We start from the raw sequence: 16,903 nt of genomic DNA, 5'->3' as shown, positions 1-16,903 counted from the left end.
TCTCTCATACCTGAACCCTACCACGAGTACCTGGATGTTTTTAGCAAACAAGGGGCTGAAACTCTCCCCCCCCACCGTCCCTATGATTGCCCGATTGAGTTACTTCCAGGAGCTGAGATTCCCTTCGGTCGGATCTTCCCTCTATCAGAACGTGAGTTGGGAACCCTTAAAGAGTACGTAGAAGAAAACCTGAAGAGAGGGTTCATCCGCCCATCCACCTCCCCGGCAGGGGCAGGAATCTTCTTTGTAGAGAAGAAGGACCATTCTCTTCGGCCCTGTGTTGACTACCGGGAACTGAACAAGATAACAGTTAAAAATCGTTACCCCCTTCCACTGATCCCCGAACTTTTTCAAAGACTGAGGTCTGCTTCTCTGTTTACTAAGCTGGACCTGAGGGGAGCCTACAATTTGGTCCGCATTCGTGAACTGGACGAGTGGAAAACGGCCTTCCGTACCAGGTTTGGCCATTACGAATATCTGGTGATGCCTTTCGGCCTTTGTAATGCCCCGGCGACTTTTCAACATTTTGTCAACGACATTTTCAGAGATTATCTAGATGTCTTTGTAATTGTTTACCTGGACGACATCCTAGTCTTTTCTGCTTCCCTGGACCAACACCGGGAACACGTCAAGAAGGTCCTCCACCGTCTTCGGCAACATAGGCTATACGCCAAACCAATAAAATGTGAGTTCGAACAACGGAGTATTCAGTTTTTGGGACTCGTAATTTCTTCCACAGGCATCAAGATGGACCCACAAAAGGTCTCTGCCATCCTGGACTGGCCAGCACCCTCAGACAAAAAGGGGGTACAACGTTTTATTGGTTTTGCCAATTTCTATAGGAGGTTTATTAAAGGATTCTCCGCCATCATTGCTCCTATTACGCAGCTAACCAAGCAGAACAATCGTTTCTGTTGGACCTCTGAGGCACAGGCCGCCTTCAGTACTTTGAAGGGACTATTCACCACCGCACCAATCCTGAGCCACCCTGATCCCACTTTGCCCTATCTACTTGAAGTGGATGCCTCAGAAACGGCTGTAGGTGCGGTCATTTCCCAACGTCAGGGTCTTAAAGATTTAGTCCACCCTGTGGCTTTTTTCTCCTGCAAGCTTTCACCAGCAGAGAAAAATTATGATGTGGGTGATCGGGAGCTGTTGGCCATCAAGGCCGCCCTGGAGGAATGGAGGTATCTATTAGAAGGAGCAGCACACCCTATCCTGATCTATACAGATCATAAAAACCTTGAATATTTAAGGACAGCCAAGCGCCTGAAGCCACGCCAAGCTCGTTGGGCATTATTTTTCTCCCGATTTTGTTTCCACATTACGTATCGGCCTGGATCAAAGAACGTTAAGCCTGATGCGCTCTCCCGGATGTTTGACGACCCTAAGGAGACTTCAGCACCAGACACCATCCTATCCCCAAACCACTTTCTGCTGCTTCAACCTGACCTGCTGTCCCTTATGCAACAAGCCTCGAGGGATGTCCCCTGCCTCCCTGGAATTACATCTTCCCGAGATGGACTATTATGGCGGGGTAACAAGATTTTTACCCCTGAAAGCACTCGAGTGATGATCCTGGGCCTGTGCCATGACCACCCTTTGGCGGGTCACTTTGGGGTTCACAAGACTCTGGACCTGATACAACGCACGTTCTGGTGGCCTGATTTAGAAAGGGACTGTAAACAGTATGTAGGAGCATGCCCCATCTGTAACCGGAGCAAGACGGTTAGAAGCAAGGCCTGGGGGTTACTCAGACCACTGCCAGTCCCAGATAGGCCATGGAAAATGATTTCCATGGATTTCATTGTTGAACTCCCTCCGTCTGAAGGTTGCTCTGTCATTTATGTAGTGGTTGACCGTCTATCAAAGATGGCTCACTTTCTGCCACTAAAGAACACCCCCTCCGCCTCAGAGACTGCTCAAATATTTATCAAGGAGATAATCAGGCTTCACGGGATCCCAGCAGACATCGTTTCCGATAGAGGGGTCCAATTCACCTCCCGGTTCTGGAGATCCCTGTGTGAAACCCTAAAGATCAAGCTATCCATGTCATCAGCATACCACCCTCAGACAAATGGACAAACAGAGAGGACAAATCAAACTCTCGAACAGTATATTGGGTGCTTTACCACGTTTGTCCAGGATAACTGGGTGTCATTATTACCTTTAGCGGAATTTGCCTATAACAACGCCAAACACTCAGCCACAGGCCAGTCACCATTCTTTGCCAACTACGGCTTCCATCCATCATTTTTCCCTTGTGTTGTCTCTGAGTCCACAGTCCCTGCAGCTCGGAGTGTCGCTGAATTCCTCAATCTCAACAGCAAACTGCTACAGGAAGCAATGGTCAAGGCGCAGGCAGCTAACAAGGTGATCTTCGACAAGAAGAGGAAAGGTGAACTGATCCTCCAACCAGGGGACAAGGTTTGGCTATCAACAAATAACCTCCGCTTGGCCTGCCCCTCGAAAAAATTGGCACCCAAATTTATTGGGCCATTTCCAGTAAAGAGGAAACTTAACGAGGTATCCTACGAACTGATCTTGCCAGAGTCACTTAAAATCCACCCTGTATTTCACGCTTCACTGTTGAAGCCTGCCTTACCTGACCCCTTTCCGGGTAGGGATTCTAGGCCTCCTGACCCTGTGGTGATTGACGGTGATGAGGAATTCGAGGTGGAAGCTATCTTGGACTGCAGAAGGAGGAGGAACCAAATACAATTCCTGGTTAAATGGAAGGGCTATGGCCCAGAGGAGAATTCCTGGGAGCCCGAACAGGATGTCCATGCCCAGGAATTAATTCGGGCTTTTTTCCGCAGCCATCCTCAGAAAAGGAATCTTTTGGGCACCCGGAGGTTGCCCATAAGGAGGGGGCAATGTCAGGGATCCTCTGCTATACACAGGCACACTGGCGCCGCAAACCGGCGAACGCCTATACGCATGCGTGTACGAAGAGGAGCCTTGAATAGCTAGAGGCTACCTTAGTATAGCTAGAGGCTACCTCAGTATGGTTCCAGGCTACCTCAGTATAGCTAGAGGCTACCTCAGTGTGGTTTGAGGCTACCTCCGTATAGCTCTAGGCTACCAAATTGGCCTATTTAAACACAGCTGTCACTACAGGAAGTTGCTGTGTTATCTTCAGCTCTCCCTTGTGATCCGTGTTCCTGTGTACCTGTTGTTCCTGATTATTTGACCCGGCTTCCTCTTGTCTTTGCTACTTGCTGCCCGCCCTGACCTTTGGCTCGTCTGACTACTCTCTTGGTTAACCCTTGTCTGCTTCTCTGCTTCTGGACCAGAACCTGCGCTCTGCCTGGCTGGGTGATCCTGGGGACCGCGACCTGGTGCTAGCTTGCAGCGTAGTCCAACCCCACCATTAGGGGCCCTGGTGAAAACCAGCTAACACTTAGACTCCGCACCTCAGGTGAACCTGTGTCCTTATCAGAGTACTTACCTTGGTGTCCATACGGCATCCAGCTCTGCTACCACGGCCTTCTCATCAGGTGAGAGTTCTCTCTATTAGTCAGGCTCCACCTGCCATCCTGACAGGGGTATTGGTAGACTGCATAGTAGACCGGATGGTCTCGTAGTGTCAATTTTGGACCTGGCACAGACATTGCATGAAGAGACGAATTTTTGTATAGATGTTTTCATGTCAGGCCACCAGAATTGCCGAGAAATCAAATTGAAAGTCTTTGTCATACCCATATGTCCTGCCATAGGCACATCATGCGATAATTCCAAGATTTTGGTGCGTAGGGTAGGTGGTATGTAAAGTTTGTCGTTGTAGTAGAGGAAGCCTTCTGCATCGGTAGTTAGTTGTGGTGGGGGTGAATCCAACCTTATACCATGCAGAACCTCTTCCTTCAAGGAACGGACAACTCCAATAATGCGTTTGTGAGGTATTATAGGAACGTAAGGAATTTCAAAGTAGTTTTCTTCAGTTAGTCGTGATAGTGCATCCGCCTTTTTGTTCTTATCTGCAGGTGTGTAGGTCACTAGGAAGTTAAACCTTAGAAAGAATAGTGACCATCGTACCTGTCGATGCGAGAGAATTTTGCTAGTCTGAAGATATTGGAGGTTTTTATGGTCCGTGTATATAATTATTGGTAATTGGGTGCCTTCGAGTAAATGTCGCCAATTCTCCAGAGCCAATTTTATAGCAAGCAGTTCCTTCTCACCCACGGGGTAATTTATCTCGGGACTGCTCAGGGATTTAGAAAAAAAGGCGACTGGATGAAGTGGTGAAGTGGGGGTAGGTCGTTGGGAGAGTATTGCTCCTACTGCCAGGTTTGACGCATCTACCTCCAGAATGTATTGGAGGGATGGGTCTGGATGGCGTAATATGGGAGCGGAAGTAAACCTTGTCTTTAACAAGTGGAAAGCCTTATTTGCTTCTTCTGACCATTTAAATGGTATTTTTATGCTAGTGAGCTGTGTGAGGGGTCTCACAATAGCAGAAAAGTTTTTTATGAACTTCCTGTAGAAATTTGAAAATCCCAGGAATCGCTGTAGCGCCTTGCGTGTAGTTGGTGTAGGCCAATCCTGAATGCAGGATATTTTACTCATGTCCATCTCGATTCCTGTTTTGGATATGATGTAGCCTAGAAAGAGTACCTCATCTTTATGGAACAAGCATTTCTTCAGCTTCACATAAAGATTATGTGCAAGCAATCTCGATAATACAAGTCTTACATGTCTTATGTGTTCAGACAGGGTCCGTGAATATATAAGTATATCGTCCAGATATACCACAACACAGACATCTAGTAAGTCTTTAAAAATATCGTTTATAAATCGTTGGAAAACTGCAGGGGCATTGCATAGGCCGAATGGCATCACAAGATATTCGAACAATCCGTATCTAGTTCTGAACGCAGTCTTCCACTCGTGTCCATCACGGATTCGAATGAGATTGTATGCTCCTTTCAGGTCTAATTTTGAAAAATAGGTAGCTCTACGCACCTGCTCAATGAGCTCAGGGATAAGCGGTAGAGGATAGCAATCTTTTATTGTGATAGCATTCAATTTCCTGTAGTCGATGATAGGTCTGAGACTTGAATCTTTATTGCGAACAAAAAAGAGTCCTGCTGCTGTGGAAGAAGTGGAAGGTCTAATAAAACCTTTTTCCAAGTTCTCATCTGTCACCACAGACAGAATCTTCCCGGAAAACGGGAGGTTACACGTTTCCTCGCAATAACAAGAAGGGAAGGTCAAGGACCGTTTCTTCCAATCTATGGTTGGTTGGTGTGTGTGCAACCAGGGAAGTCCCAACACAATGGGAAAGTGGGGTGATGGTATTAGATCGAAGGTAGAAGTCTCCCTATGAGACTCGTTAATAGTGACTAGAAGTGCTTGTGTCTGATTGGTGATCGGACCAGAGGATAACGGAACACCGGTAATAAGACTTACTGAGACAGGTTTGAGTTTAGAAATAATAGGAATTTTATTTAAAGCAGCAAAACATATATCCATATAATTTCCACAAGATCCTGTGTCAATCATGGCCTTAGTAGTAATCCTGTTCTGGTCCCACTGTAATGTCAAAAAAACAGAAATGTAGGGGTTAGTGAATGAAGTTGTCAATCCTCCTAGAGAGACATGTGAACACTCACCCTTCTTTTTGTTGACTAGGGGACAGACGTTTATCTTGTGATCCGGGGATGCACAGTACAAGCAGAGATTTTCATTTCGTCTTTTGGCTTTTTCCATAGTTGATAGCGGTGGGCGTATGGTTCCTACCTCCATAGGAACGGCCAGACTCCGAGAGGAAACGGATAATGGCATTCCCATCTTTTCAGCCTTTCTTTCTCGTAGTCTTCTATCTATGGTAATACTGAGTTGTATTAATGCATCCAGGGTTTTTGGCAGATCCGCTCGGGCGAGCTCGTCCTTAACGGCTTCTGATAGGCCAAGCCTAAATTGGGTTTTCAGAGATGCATCATTCCATTCTGAATCAAGGGTCCATCTCTTGAACTCTGCGACAAAGTCTTCCACAGGCCTCCTTCCTTGTTTCAAGGATCTTAACTGAAGATCAGCAGTACTCTGCCTATTGGGGTCATCATATAGGCTAGTGAGCTCTGCCAGGAACAAGGCATAGGAGTTGAGAAGCTGGTCGTTTTTCTCAAAAAGAGAATCTGCCCAGGCTCGAGGATCGTTTGATAGGTAAGAAATAATAGTACAAACCTTAATGTGATCAGTAAGGTAGGTACGAGGTTTTAGCAAAAAAAGTAACTCACATGCGTTTTTAAATTCGCGAAATTTTTTGCGATCGCCTGTAAATACCAAAGGGGGATTTATCTTGGGTTCAGGGGACTGAGCAGAGGTAAGTTGTGTCAGTCTAATTACCTGCTGCGACAGAGCCTGATTGTCTTCTTTTAATTCAGCAAGTGCGTGTATTAACGCAGATACTTGCTGTTTTAATTGTGTCACCTGAGTGGTTATTTCTGGAACTATTTCTGCTGAATCCATTTTTAGGTTCGTTCAATCTGTAACGCTCCTGCGTTTTTATATGGTGTGGATTTTCAGCTGCAGAAATAGTTCCACGTCAGCAGTCATGTAAGAGATATGCTGAGATACCATTCCCAACCTCAATGACTCATCATGTGTGGAAGGTCTTATTTCAGCCAGTAAATACACACAATTAGCAAGCTGGTTCTTAGAGTGACTTTATGCATGTGGTAACACAATGATGAAGGTTGAGGGATAGGTTGAGTGGAGGTGGTAGGTGATAGACACTTGAAGGTGAGACAGTAGCAGATGGATGCAGGAAGGTTTAGCAATGTTGTATGATAGCAGATGATAGAATAGCAGGTGGACATACAAAAGAGATCAACCCAGTGCAGAAAAGTAGCAGCAATCTAGTTTATGCAGATGTGATAAACAGTCTCTACTATGCAGAGCTAGATAGTGTAAGCTTAGTATAAGTTTATAGAGAATTCCCCTGCGGGGTACTTAGCACTATTAGCGATACAGCCGAAGGGTGGTTCAGGAGAGGCGGATGATCCAGTAGCGGGATACAGGGATCAGCGCAGCGAGGTTCCGTCAGCGAAGTAAGCTTGCAAGCATGGAAGCTTCAAGCAAGGTTAGCATCCAGATAAGGGTGTTTGAACGAACACATGTGAGTGAGAACCGACGCCTTAAATAGCCATCTAGTCCGGCGCTGAGTGATGACAGCTCCAGTCTTAAAGGTGTATGCGCACCTTTCCAAAAGTAAATGGTAGGGCGCATATACTTGTGGAAAGTGTAATTTAGGGTACCAAAGGTACCGGAACATTACACCTAATCAATTAATAAATCAAATGAGTGTGATTCACAGCTGCTATAGTAAAGTGCGAGTGCTCAAAAAAATGGAGTAATCAATAAATATATGATTACCTATAGCGCTTGCTTAAAAATAGAAGAACAGGGAAGTCTATTAAAAAATGGAAGGTATTTGGTACAACACAGACCCTCTCTGGATCAGATAGTCGCTCCAAACTGGATGAAAGAGCCAGGAGGAAACTGGTCAGAGAGGCTACCAAGAGGTCTACAGCAACTCTGAAGCAGTTGCAGGAATTTATGACAAAGAGTGGTCATTGTGACAACAATATCACAAACTCTCCACAAATGTGGCTTGTATGGGAGCAAGAAAAAAAGCCACTCATCAAAAAGGCCACATGCAGTCACAACTGAGCTTTGCCAAAACGCACCTTGAAGATTCTAAGGCCACATGGAAAAAGTTGTTATGGTCAGATAAGACTAAAATGTAAATATTTGGCCTCAACAACAAACAATATGTCTGGCGGAAATCCAATACAGCTCACCATCTAAATAACACCATTCCTACGGTAAAACATGGAGGTAGTAATATCCTGTTATGGGGGTGTTTCTCTGCAGCAGGGACTGGAGCACTTGTCAGGATAGAAGGAAAAAAGGATGAGGCAAAATACCATCAAGTTCTTGAGGAAAATCTGTTGCCCTCTGCCAGAAAGTTGTCAATGGGAAGAGAGTTTACCTTCCAACATGACAATGACCCAAAGAAAAATGACCACACAGTGGTTGAAGAAGAAAAAGATAAATGTGCTTGCATGGCCTTAACAGAGCTCAGACTTAAAACCCATTTAAAATCTGTGGAATACCTTGAAGACTGCAGTCTACAAACTGTCACCATCAAATTTAACTGAACTTGAGCAGTTCTGCAAAGAAAAGTGGACAAATATTGCAGTCTAGTTCTGCAAAGTTAGTAGAGACATATCTCAACAGACTAAAGGCTGTAATGAAAGCACAATATGGTTCAACAAAATACTGACACAAGGGGGTGATTGGTTTTCCAACTCAGTGATTCTGTTTTTGAATTTTTTTCTGACATGTTGGTGTTATATCTTTCACTTGGATATTATAAGTTGTACTGAGTAAATACAGCTGGATAAAAGCTGTGTCTGTCTTTATTTCAGGCTGCAAAGCAACATGATGTGATTATTTTAAAGGGGGGTGATTCTTTTCTATACCCACTGTGTGTGTGTGTGTGTGTGTGTGTGTGTGTGTGTGTGTGTGTGTGTATGTGAGTGGTTTGCTGATGTCAACATTGTGGATCGAGTGGCCCATGGTGGCGGTGGGGTTATGGTACGGGCGGGCAGGCGTAGGTTATGGACATTGAACACAGGTGCATTTTATTGATGGCGTTTTGAATGCACAGAGATACAGTGAGGAGATCATGAGGCCCATTGTTGTGCCATTCATTTATGACCATCACGATAATGCACGGCCTGATGTTGCAAGGATCTGTACACAATTCCTGGAAGCTGAAAACATCCCAGTTCTTGCATGGCCAGCATACTCACCGGACATGTCACCCATTGAGCATGTTTGGGATGCTCTGGATCGGCGTATATGACAGCGTGTTCCAGGTCCTGCCAATATCCAGCAATTTCGCACAGCCATTGAAGAAAAGTGGGCCAACATTCCACAGGCCACAATCAACAATCTGATCAACTGTATGCGAATGAAATGTGTTGCACTGCGTGAGGCAAATGGTGGTCACACCAGATACTGACTGGTTTTCGGACCCCCCCAATACAGTAAACTGCACATTTTAGAGTGGCCATTATTGTGGCCAGCCTAACGCACACCTGTGCAATAATCATGCTGTCTAATTAGCATCTTGATATGCCACACATGTGAGGTGGATGGATTATCTCGGCAAAGGAGAAGTACTCCGTGACAGATTTTGACAGATTTGTGAACAATATTTGAGAGAAAATTCCCTTTGTATACATAGAAAAAGTCTTAGATCTTTGAGTTTAGCTCATGAAAAATGGGGACAAAAAAAAAAAGTGTTTCGTTTATAATTTTGTTCAGTGTGTATATATATATATATATATATATATATATTTGCCTTACAAAACAAGGCTTTTCAGCTGAGGTTCTGCAAAGGATTGTGATTGAAAATAATTAACTTCGCTTTTTAAACTGCATGCAATTCTTTTATTAGTTTGTCATGAGATACGAGAGGCTATCAATGGATTCTGCATTGGTAGGATGATATTGACTCTGAATCCATCTGAATTACCTCTCCAGAATTTCCCTGGCATTCCACCAACTTGACTTATGGTAGCAAACAAGTTCTTCCGGTGTAGTTGAAGTACAGGCGAAAATCTATTTGGATAATCTTAAAATAAAAAGAAAACATAGTAGTAGTAAAAAAGGAACCAACTGTAGTTCCCACTACCTTCCCACTACAGACTTTAGCATTCGAATATGAATAATACATTGGCCAAAATAATCAGATCCACAAAAATATATTCTCTACTGACAAAAGCATTGACAACTAGATTAACATATCTACAACTTACTGACAATGCTAATATGCTGTGAGCTGTAATTCTGATTAGGTTTATGCATTGGTTCCCCGAGACCTGAAAATTGTTCTTCTCAGGCAAAATGTTTATTTTGATGTAGTTAGGTTTTTGCACCATTAGCTTCAAATATTTCAGTTATCTATTCTTCTGTGCTTGACATATAATTTATAAAACTTGTTTCTATTTTTGTTTTTCAGTGTTTGAACTAGTGAAGCAAGGGTAAGTTGGAAAGTACAAACTGAACATTTGAAAATGTAAATGTAATGTTTGAGTTTTTAAACTGTTTCATATCCTTTTTAAATTATGCATGTACAATGAAAGGATTCTCAGTGAACTAAGGATTAAGGTTGTTTTGTGTGATGGAAACATGAAATAGGGTAATCCGATAATGAATTGTCATTGGAATGAGTCATTCCTTAGTGTGTGTAAGTTTCAGTCTGAGCTATTGAGGTCTGTAAAGGTTTTTCTAAACAGGCTGTAAATAGATATAGCAAATCATGTGAAAAGTAGCAGGGAGCTTCATTTTCTGGCTAAAAAATGCCAAATATGAAAATACAATATTCCATACTTCCTGAAAATAAAAAAGACTAATTTTCCAACTGGTAAAACTGATTATTGAGATCTGGACAGTTTTATGCATTAAACACTTAGAGCAAGTTGTGTCTGAATCCTTCAGCCTTTATTTTGCATAGAATACATACACTGGCCCATATGCTTGAAGTCAACTGCTTGCAAAATTAAGATCATCTTGCAAAAAGATACTATGGGGCAGATTTACTAAAAACTGGAGTACTCAGAATCTGGTGCAACTGTGCATGGTAGCCAATCAGCTTCTAACTTCCGCATGTTCAATTAAGCTTTCACGATAAGCCCCCGTTTACATCGGTGAGATTTGACAGGTCAAAACGCAGCCTATTGCCGATAATGGCACCATCCCAGTCGGTGCAACGCCAACTTTGCGGTGCAACACCAATTTCCAAAAGTAGTTACTGCATTACTTTTGGCGACTTTGGGTGACCTCAATAGACATCTGTACATGAGCACGCACAGATGTCTTTCAAGTCGCCCCTGAAGAAGGACTGAAATGTAGCTTTGAAATCGTGCGTGTTCAAATGAAGTCGCATGATTTCAAAGCTGCGTTTAATGTGGATGAGGGCTAAAACCTGGGAGCTAATTTGTTACTATGCACAGCTGCACCAGATTTTTTACACTCCAGTTTTAGTAAATCTCCCCCTATGTCAATTGATAAATGCCTGCAAAAAACAGGTTGATTTGCTTTCATCTAATTAGTATACTCCACATGTTCATATGTATGACTTTGAGGGCAAAGTCTAATGTTAAAAGGAACACTTACAAGTACTGAGGAGTTTGTTGATGCCAAAGGAATTCAAGAGGTTAGTCATTTGTGTGTGTGTACATATGGTATAATTCTATCTGGTTTTACCTACAACACTATTGTAGTCATTTTATTTCTTAAGACTGTTGCTTAATAGTTTTTCATTTTGTCCTGGAAATGACGCACAGTACATCATATGGGGAAAGCATTATGGGGACATGTAATACTCACTTCCTTTCTTTGAAAATGTTATTTGCATACCACATTTTTTTTTAAACTCATGAAATTGTGCATATTTTAGTGTGTGTGTAAAACTGTCAAATATTTATTTCATATTTTACTGTATATAGTGCTGACTTACTGTGCGGTACTGCAGTGCCCACGTCCATAGAACCATCCCCATCAGTCTCTGAAGGAAGTTTACAAAAAAAAAAAAAAATAATAATGTGGTATGCAAATAACATTTTCAAAGAAAGGAAGTGAGTATTACATGTCCCCATAATGCTTTCTCCATATGATGTACTGTGTATCATTTCCAGGACAAAATGAAAAACTTCCAGAATGTTCATACACACTGGCACTTCTGTGTTTAGCTTTTATAAACACGATAAGTATTGTGGGAAGTATAGACAATTTCTATGTCTCCAAGATCGCTTTCTTAGATGTTGCTGCTTGTTTGCAATCACTGCATTTACTGTGCAGTTTCGCATGCAAATTTACATGCAGTTGTAATGCATTTTGGGTGCATTTTAGAAATTACATTTTTTTTTAATTAGGTTGCACTTAAATGCATTTGCAGTGCATTCATGTGCGTTCTGGGTATATTTACATGCAAAAAAATACACTTTTTTAAACACACATGAAAGCACTGCAACAATGTAAACTAGGCTCCTTGATTCATTTATCTTGCATATGTATTCATTTTGTGTTTAAATCCAGCTTTGACTGCATCTGATGTAAACAAGCCCTAAGTCAAGTTTATCCCCGTTTAGTTGCGTTTACATGTGTTTACACTTGTAGGGTGTCTAATCAGAACCTGGACACACACAATTCTATTTTCCCAAAAATTATGCACTCAAACAGAGGCAAACGCACAGCGTAAACAGCATTTACAGATGTCCTCTAAAGGCATATAAATCCAGATGAGACCAAGAGGTTAGATTCCTTCTCCAGTTTGGGCCGTGTCCATACAGATAACAGTGCCATTGTTTGATAAAACTATTGTTTTGATTAGTGATGCACTGATATATCGCCCTCCAAAAATTATCAGCGGAGAATAGGGCTATCTGCATTTTACCAATTAAAAAAAAAAAACGATCGTGGCATGCTGTGTCCCATTACCTTCACTTAAAAATCGCCCACTAGTGACTTCAATGCAATATCATGTCCTATTGACTTCAATGTGAAATCGCAACCCATTGACTTCAATGCAAAAATGTCCCCTACGGACTTCAATGCAATATAGCGTCCCATTGACTTGCAAATGCAAAAACATTTATTAAATTTAAACCATTTTTTTTTTTTAAACTGTCCGTTTTGGTTTTTGGCCAATTGCATCCTCAATTTTCAGTTTCAGTTTTGGTACAGGAATTTTCATTTCAGTGCGCCACTAGTTTTGATGGAACAGTTAGTTGTATCTTTGAGAGCTGGGTTATACTGAACAGATGATAATATTAAAAAGTTTTATCCAGAAAATACCAATCGGGCCTAATGGAAGATTTATTGGCATTCCTTGCATAAAAAAGGACTCAGCCTTGATTTGTAAGTAAACTTTTCTAAGCCATGCTCTGAAGAATTTCGTCATGCCTTTGCTCAACAAATGTTGGTGCTTGCCCCAAAATGAATTTGGAGCAAGCACGGAGATTTGTCGTGTGGAGGCACACTGAGCTGGGACAACGGACAATCCCTCTTCAGTGCAGCTGAGGTCCCTTCCTGCCGCTGCAGCTGTCACACAGATAGTACAGCAGCTTGGGATTGTTGAAGAGGTATAACCAGATGGGAATTCACAGACATTAGTTCCCCATCAGGCCACCTTCCTTGTAACTGATAGCAGGCAAGTAAGGGGATCCATAGTCAAAAGGCAGTCTGCTATTGGCTAAGGAATCCATCCAGTGCCTGCTGGCAATCACAAGGAGAGAGCGGACAGATTTGGAAACTAGTCCCTTAGCTTTCCCATGAGGCTCTGCCCACTATTGGCACCTGTTGACTGTAAAGCTGACAGCATCTTGAACAAGCAGTGACGGGTGTGAAGGGAAGGGAGTAGTGGTGGCAAACATGCTGCCCCAATACACAGCGTACAGAGACAGACACTAGACACTCTGTCTGTCTCTGTACTCGAATGTAGAGTTGGTCCTAATTACCTCTAGTTTGTCTATAGACTGGATATAATTATTTTTGAATTTGGTGCAGCCATAGTGCCACCTTATAAAAGTGGCGCTATTAAGAACTACCTGAATCTGTCGCACATTTTGTGAAAGCTGCTAAAACTGGTGGCAGGGCTTTTTTTAATCTGGCATAGGTTTTTTTTTTTTTATGGAAAACCAAAGAAGTAGCACAATTGCTTTATTGAATTTACCCCAATTCCCCAAATGTTGAAATGGGCCTGATTCCCAGTGAGGAGTCCACAGAGGCACTTGCCTGCTCAGTCACTGTCTCGGCCATAGCGGCTCCTCGGGCCTATGCCTGAATTGCCAGATTGCCACTCTGGGCCTAGAAAGCCTCACACAGAGCTCCTGTTTGGGGCCAGTCAGCATAAGGAAATCTGGGGATTTATAAACTTGGTGCTTCTACTTTTCATGTGTCATTTCAGGCAGAATAGGAAGATGTGGAAATGCGCAGATCCCCCGAGATTTTCCACTTCTAAAACTATTATGTGGTTTATATCCATAAAACAGAAGAGGTGCATTAAGTGTTGTGAGTTATGTAGTGAATGCACTGCATCTTTCTCTTCCACACATTACAGCTGTCACCAGATCTGTCTGTTTAGTTAGTGGTGACTGTTACCATGACAGCAGCACAGATAACAGGCATAGAAAAACTTCCTTTAACCTCTGCAGTGCCAAGGTATGTTCTAATGGTGCTTGTGTATATTATTCTAGAACAGCTGCGATGGAATTGTTTTCACTAAACTGAAAAGAATAACATGTATGGACTCTGCTGAATAAGTTTCTTAAAAGAAAAACAATATAGTTAAAAAAAAAAAAAAACACCCAACATTGGATCAGTTTAGATTAGAATTTTTTTTGTGGGGGGGGGGGGATAGATCATAATTCATAAAATAGGATAATGTCATTTTTTTCTCTTTTTTTTCTCTCTATGGAATGGGTTTCTGTATGCATTTGGGTTTTTTTTTGCTTGGCAGAGTTCAGCATTATCTAACCTGTTCGTGAAAGCACATTTATTATATTGCAGTTTACCAATCCTTAAATGCAGTGGCTGCATCCGTTTTATTTTTTAGGCTTTTTAAACACTTTTTAAAGTATAACTAATGGAAAAAATGTTTTTGTTTTTTTTAGTTTTGGATAGAGTAGAGATGGATTAGAACAAATCTCTCAGCTGTTTATTGCTGTCTGTGTCCCCGTTAAGGAGATTCACTCTATCTGTTTGTCCTGTTTGCCATTATCAGTGAGAGTAAAAGTGAAGGGGAATCCCGAATTGTGTGTTACCAGAATAACATTAAAGAAGAACTCTTCAAATGGGGCTGCTAGCTCTGATGACCATGGTGACAACCAGGGATCCCCCACTTTAGAGAGGTTGCCTCTCGCTTTCTGTTTTGGCTATGGGAAGGAAGTGAAGGGAAATCTGGCAAACAGGCAGCGAAAAAACTTACAGCAGTTATAACCCTCCCTTACTCTATCCAAAATGACAAAAAAAATTGCTTTTATTTTGGCTTTAAGTAGTTACAAGAGCAGTTTCCTTTGTCCCTTTATGAGTAAAGGATTTACATAATTGAATAAAAACTGACTATTGTAAGCACTTTTATCAGTGTTAAATGGTTTGTCTCAACACTCTGACTGCCACTTTTGCTAGACAGCTTGGTCTGTTAAAGGAAGTTGAAAAATAACAGACTTACTGGCTGGATCACCAGGTGAAACTACAGGAAAAAAGCCTAAAAATGAATGCAGCCATTCCATGTATTGGTAAGTTGCAGTGTATTACATTTGTTATTTTGGGGTTTAAAACCACTTGAAGAACTGGCTGTTGCGTTTTTTTTGGTCGCATACAGTATAATTATATACAATGAAAAAAATGTGTTCTGTTATATGGCCACACTACTGGTCTGAAGATTTCTTTCTAAAGCCAATGATTTGATGCACTAGTGATTTGAAACCTTTTACAGTTAGCATAATTTTTATTTGATTTCTGCTCCCAGTGGTGACTGCGCTATGACTCTGCTAACAGCATTCCCAGCAGTACTTCTAAAGAGACATTCTTTAAGTAATCAATATCCTGTATATTCACCTACTATGCGAATGTATTAGCATTCTTGTTAAAATCGTGAATAATACCTTTAATTTTAATATGTGTGAAATTTTGCTTTCTTATATGCAAGTTGTTGTTTTGCAGTACAAACGTAACATTCCCTAACATTCTGTCTTAGAAGAAAATAGCTTAATTCAATAGCCTTGAAGTTGTTGTAAACCCTCACATATACCCAGTAAAGTGACTGGTCTCAGGTGATACACAGGTATGAAACAAATCCTGCTACATAAGTTGTACCGGTTTATCTATAGCCATCTTTCCCCCACATCCATTCAAAGTCACAGAATCCTTCAGCTCTGAAAGCAGGGGGCTGGGGACTGACGTTACATCAGTAAAGGGAGAGCTCTGAGAGCTGATTGGAGGGAAGGGACTCACCCCTCTTCACACAGCACACATGAACCTTGTGCCAGCTGTCAATCACAGGCTGTGCCCTCCCCTGTCACCTTTTTTCTCTTGGTGTCAGGAAAACTCATCAGTAGAGACTCATGCTGATAGCAGAAGAAGGAGGCAGCAGAGAGAAATGACACCTAGGGCTCTGGATTGAGACAAGTACACTTTATAGAGGGACATGCTTTGTTTATATTTCATGTCAGACGTTTACAACCACTTTAAGTATAACTAATAGCAACGTCTTTTTCTTAGTTTTGAATGGAGGGGGGGGGGGGATTAAGCACTTAGGATTTTATTGATGTATTTGCCCCCATTAGGGGATTCACCCTCAAATTGCCATGTTTACCATTACCATTGAAAGTTAAACAAAATCCTGAATTATGGTTTGTCCTCAGAACAGTATTATAGGGGAAATCTTACAATGGGGACACTAGTTCCGGTGACCATTTGACAACCAAGGATTCCCTTACTTGTTTGACTATGGGACAGGAAGTGAAGGGAAATCTCCCCAATGGAACACAGATGGCATAAAAAAACAAAAAACTGACAGGGCTTTTATAACCCTCCCTTACCTTATCTTTAATAAAAAAAATTACTTTATACTAAATTAGTTCTACTTTAAACATCCAACCACAGAGTCTATAGCCTAAAATATGACATTTGACCGATAGAGAAGTATGAAGGACTAATTCCCACTAAACACACCAGTCTAAGTTCCCCTTTGTCTTATCTATTTCTTCTGCTTCTTTTGTCAGTCTGCTGTCAGTCAGATATTCTCATTTACTCTGCATTTACTTATTCTCTTCAACCCCCTTCCCCAACTAAAATCTAGGGTTCCCTTAAAACAGGGATCCTCAAA

At 41.9% G+C, this 16,903-nt stretch overlaps 1 protein-coding gene across 2 annotated transcripts in view; it reads left to right on the top strand.

The window, feature by feature from the left end:
• CAMKK2 (calcium/calmodulin dependent protein kinase kinase 2) overlaps nt 1-16,903 on the top strand; it is a 216,591-nt gene that overhangs the window by 153,260 nt on the left and 46,428 nt on the right. For both annotated transcript variants that reach the window (XM_082255601.1, XM_082255602.1), the window contains exon 8: nt 10,034-10,055. In XM_082255601.1, the coding sequence (XP_082111727.1) occupies nt 10,034-10,055 (22 nt within the window). The remainder of the gene's footprint in view (nt 1-10,033; nt 10,056-16,903) is intronic.

This window comes from Pelophylax lessonae (assembly GCF_965119305.1).
Source record: "Pelophylax lessonae genome assembly, chromosome: 1".
In the NCBI taxonomy this organism is placed as follows: domain Eukaryota; kingdom Metazoa; phylum Chordata; class Amphibia; order Anura; family Ranidae; genus Pelophylax; species Pelophylax lessonae.
Note: the sequence above shows the minus strand (reverse complement) of the source record. Positions and strands in the feature narration are given on the sequence as shown.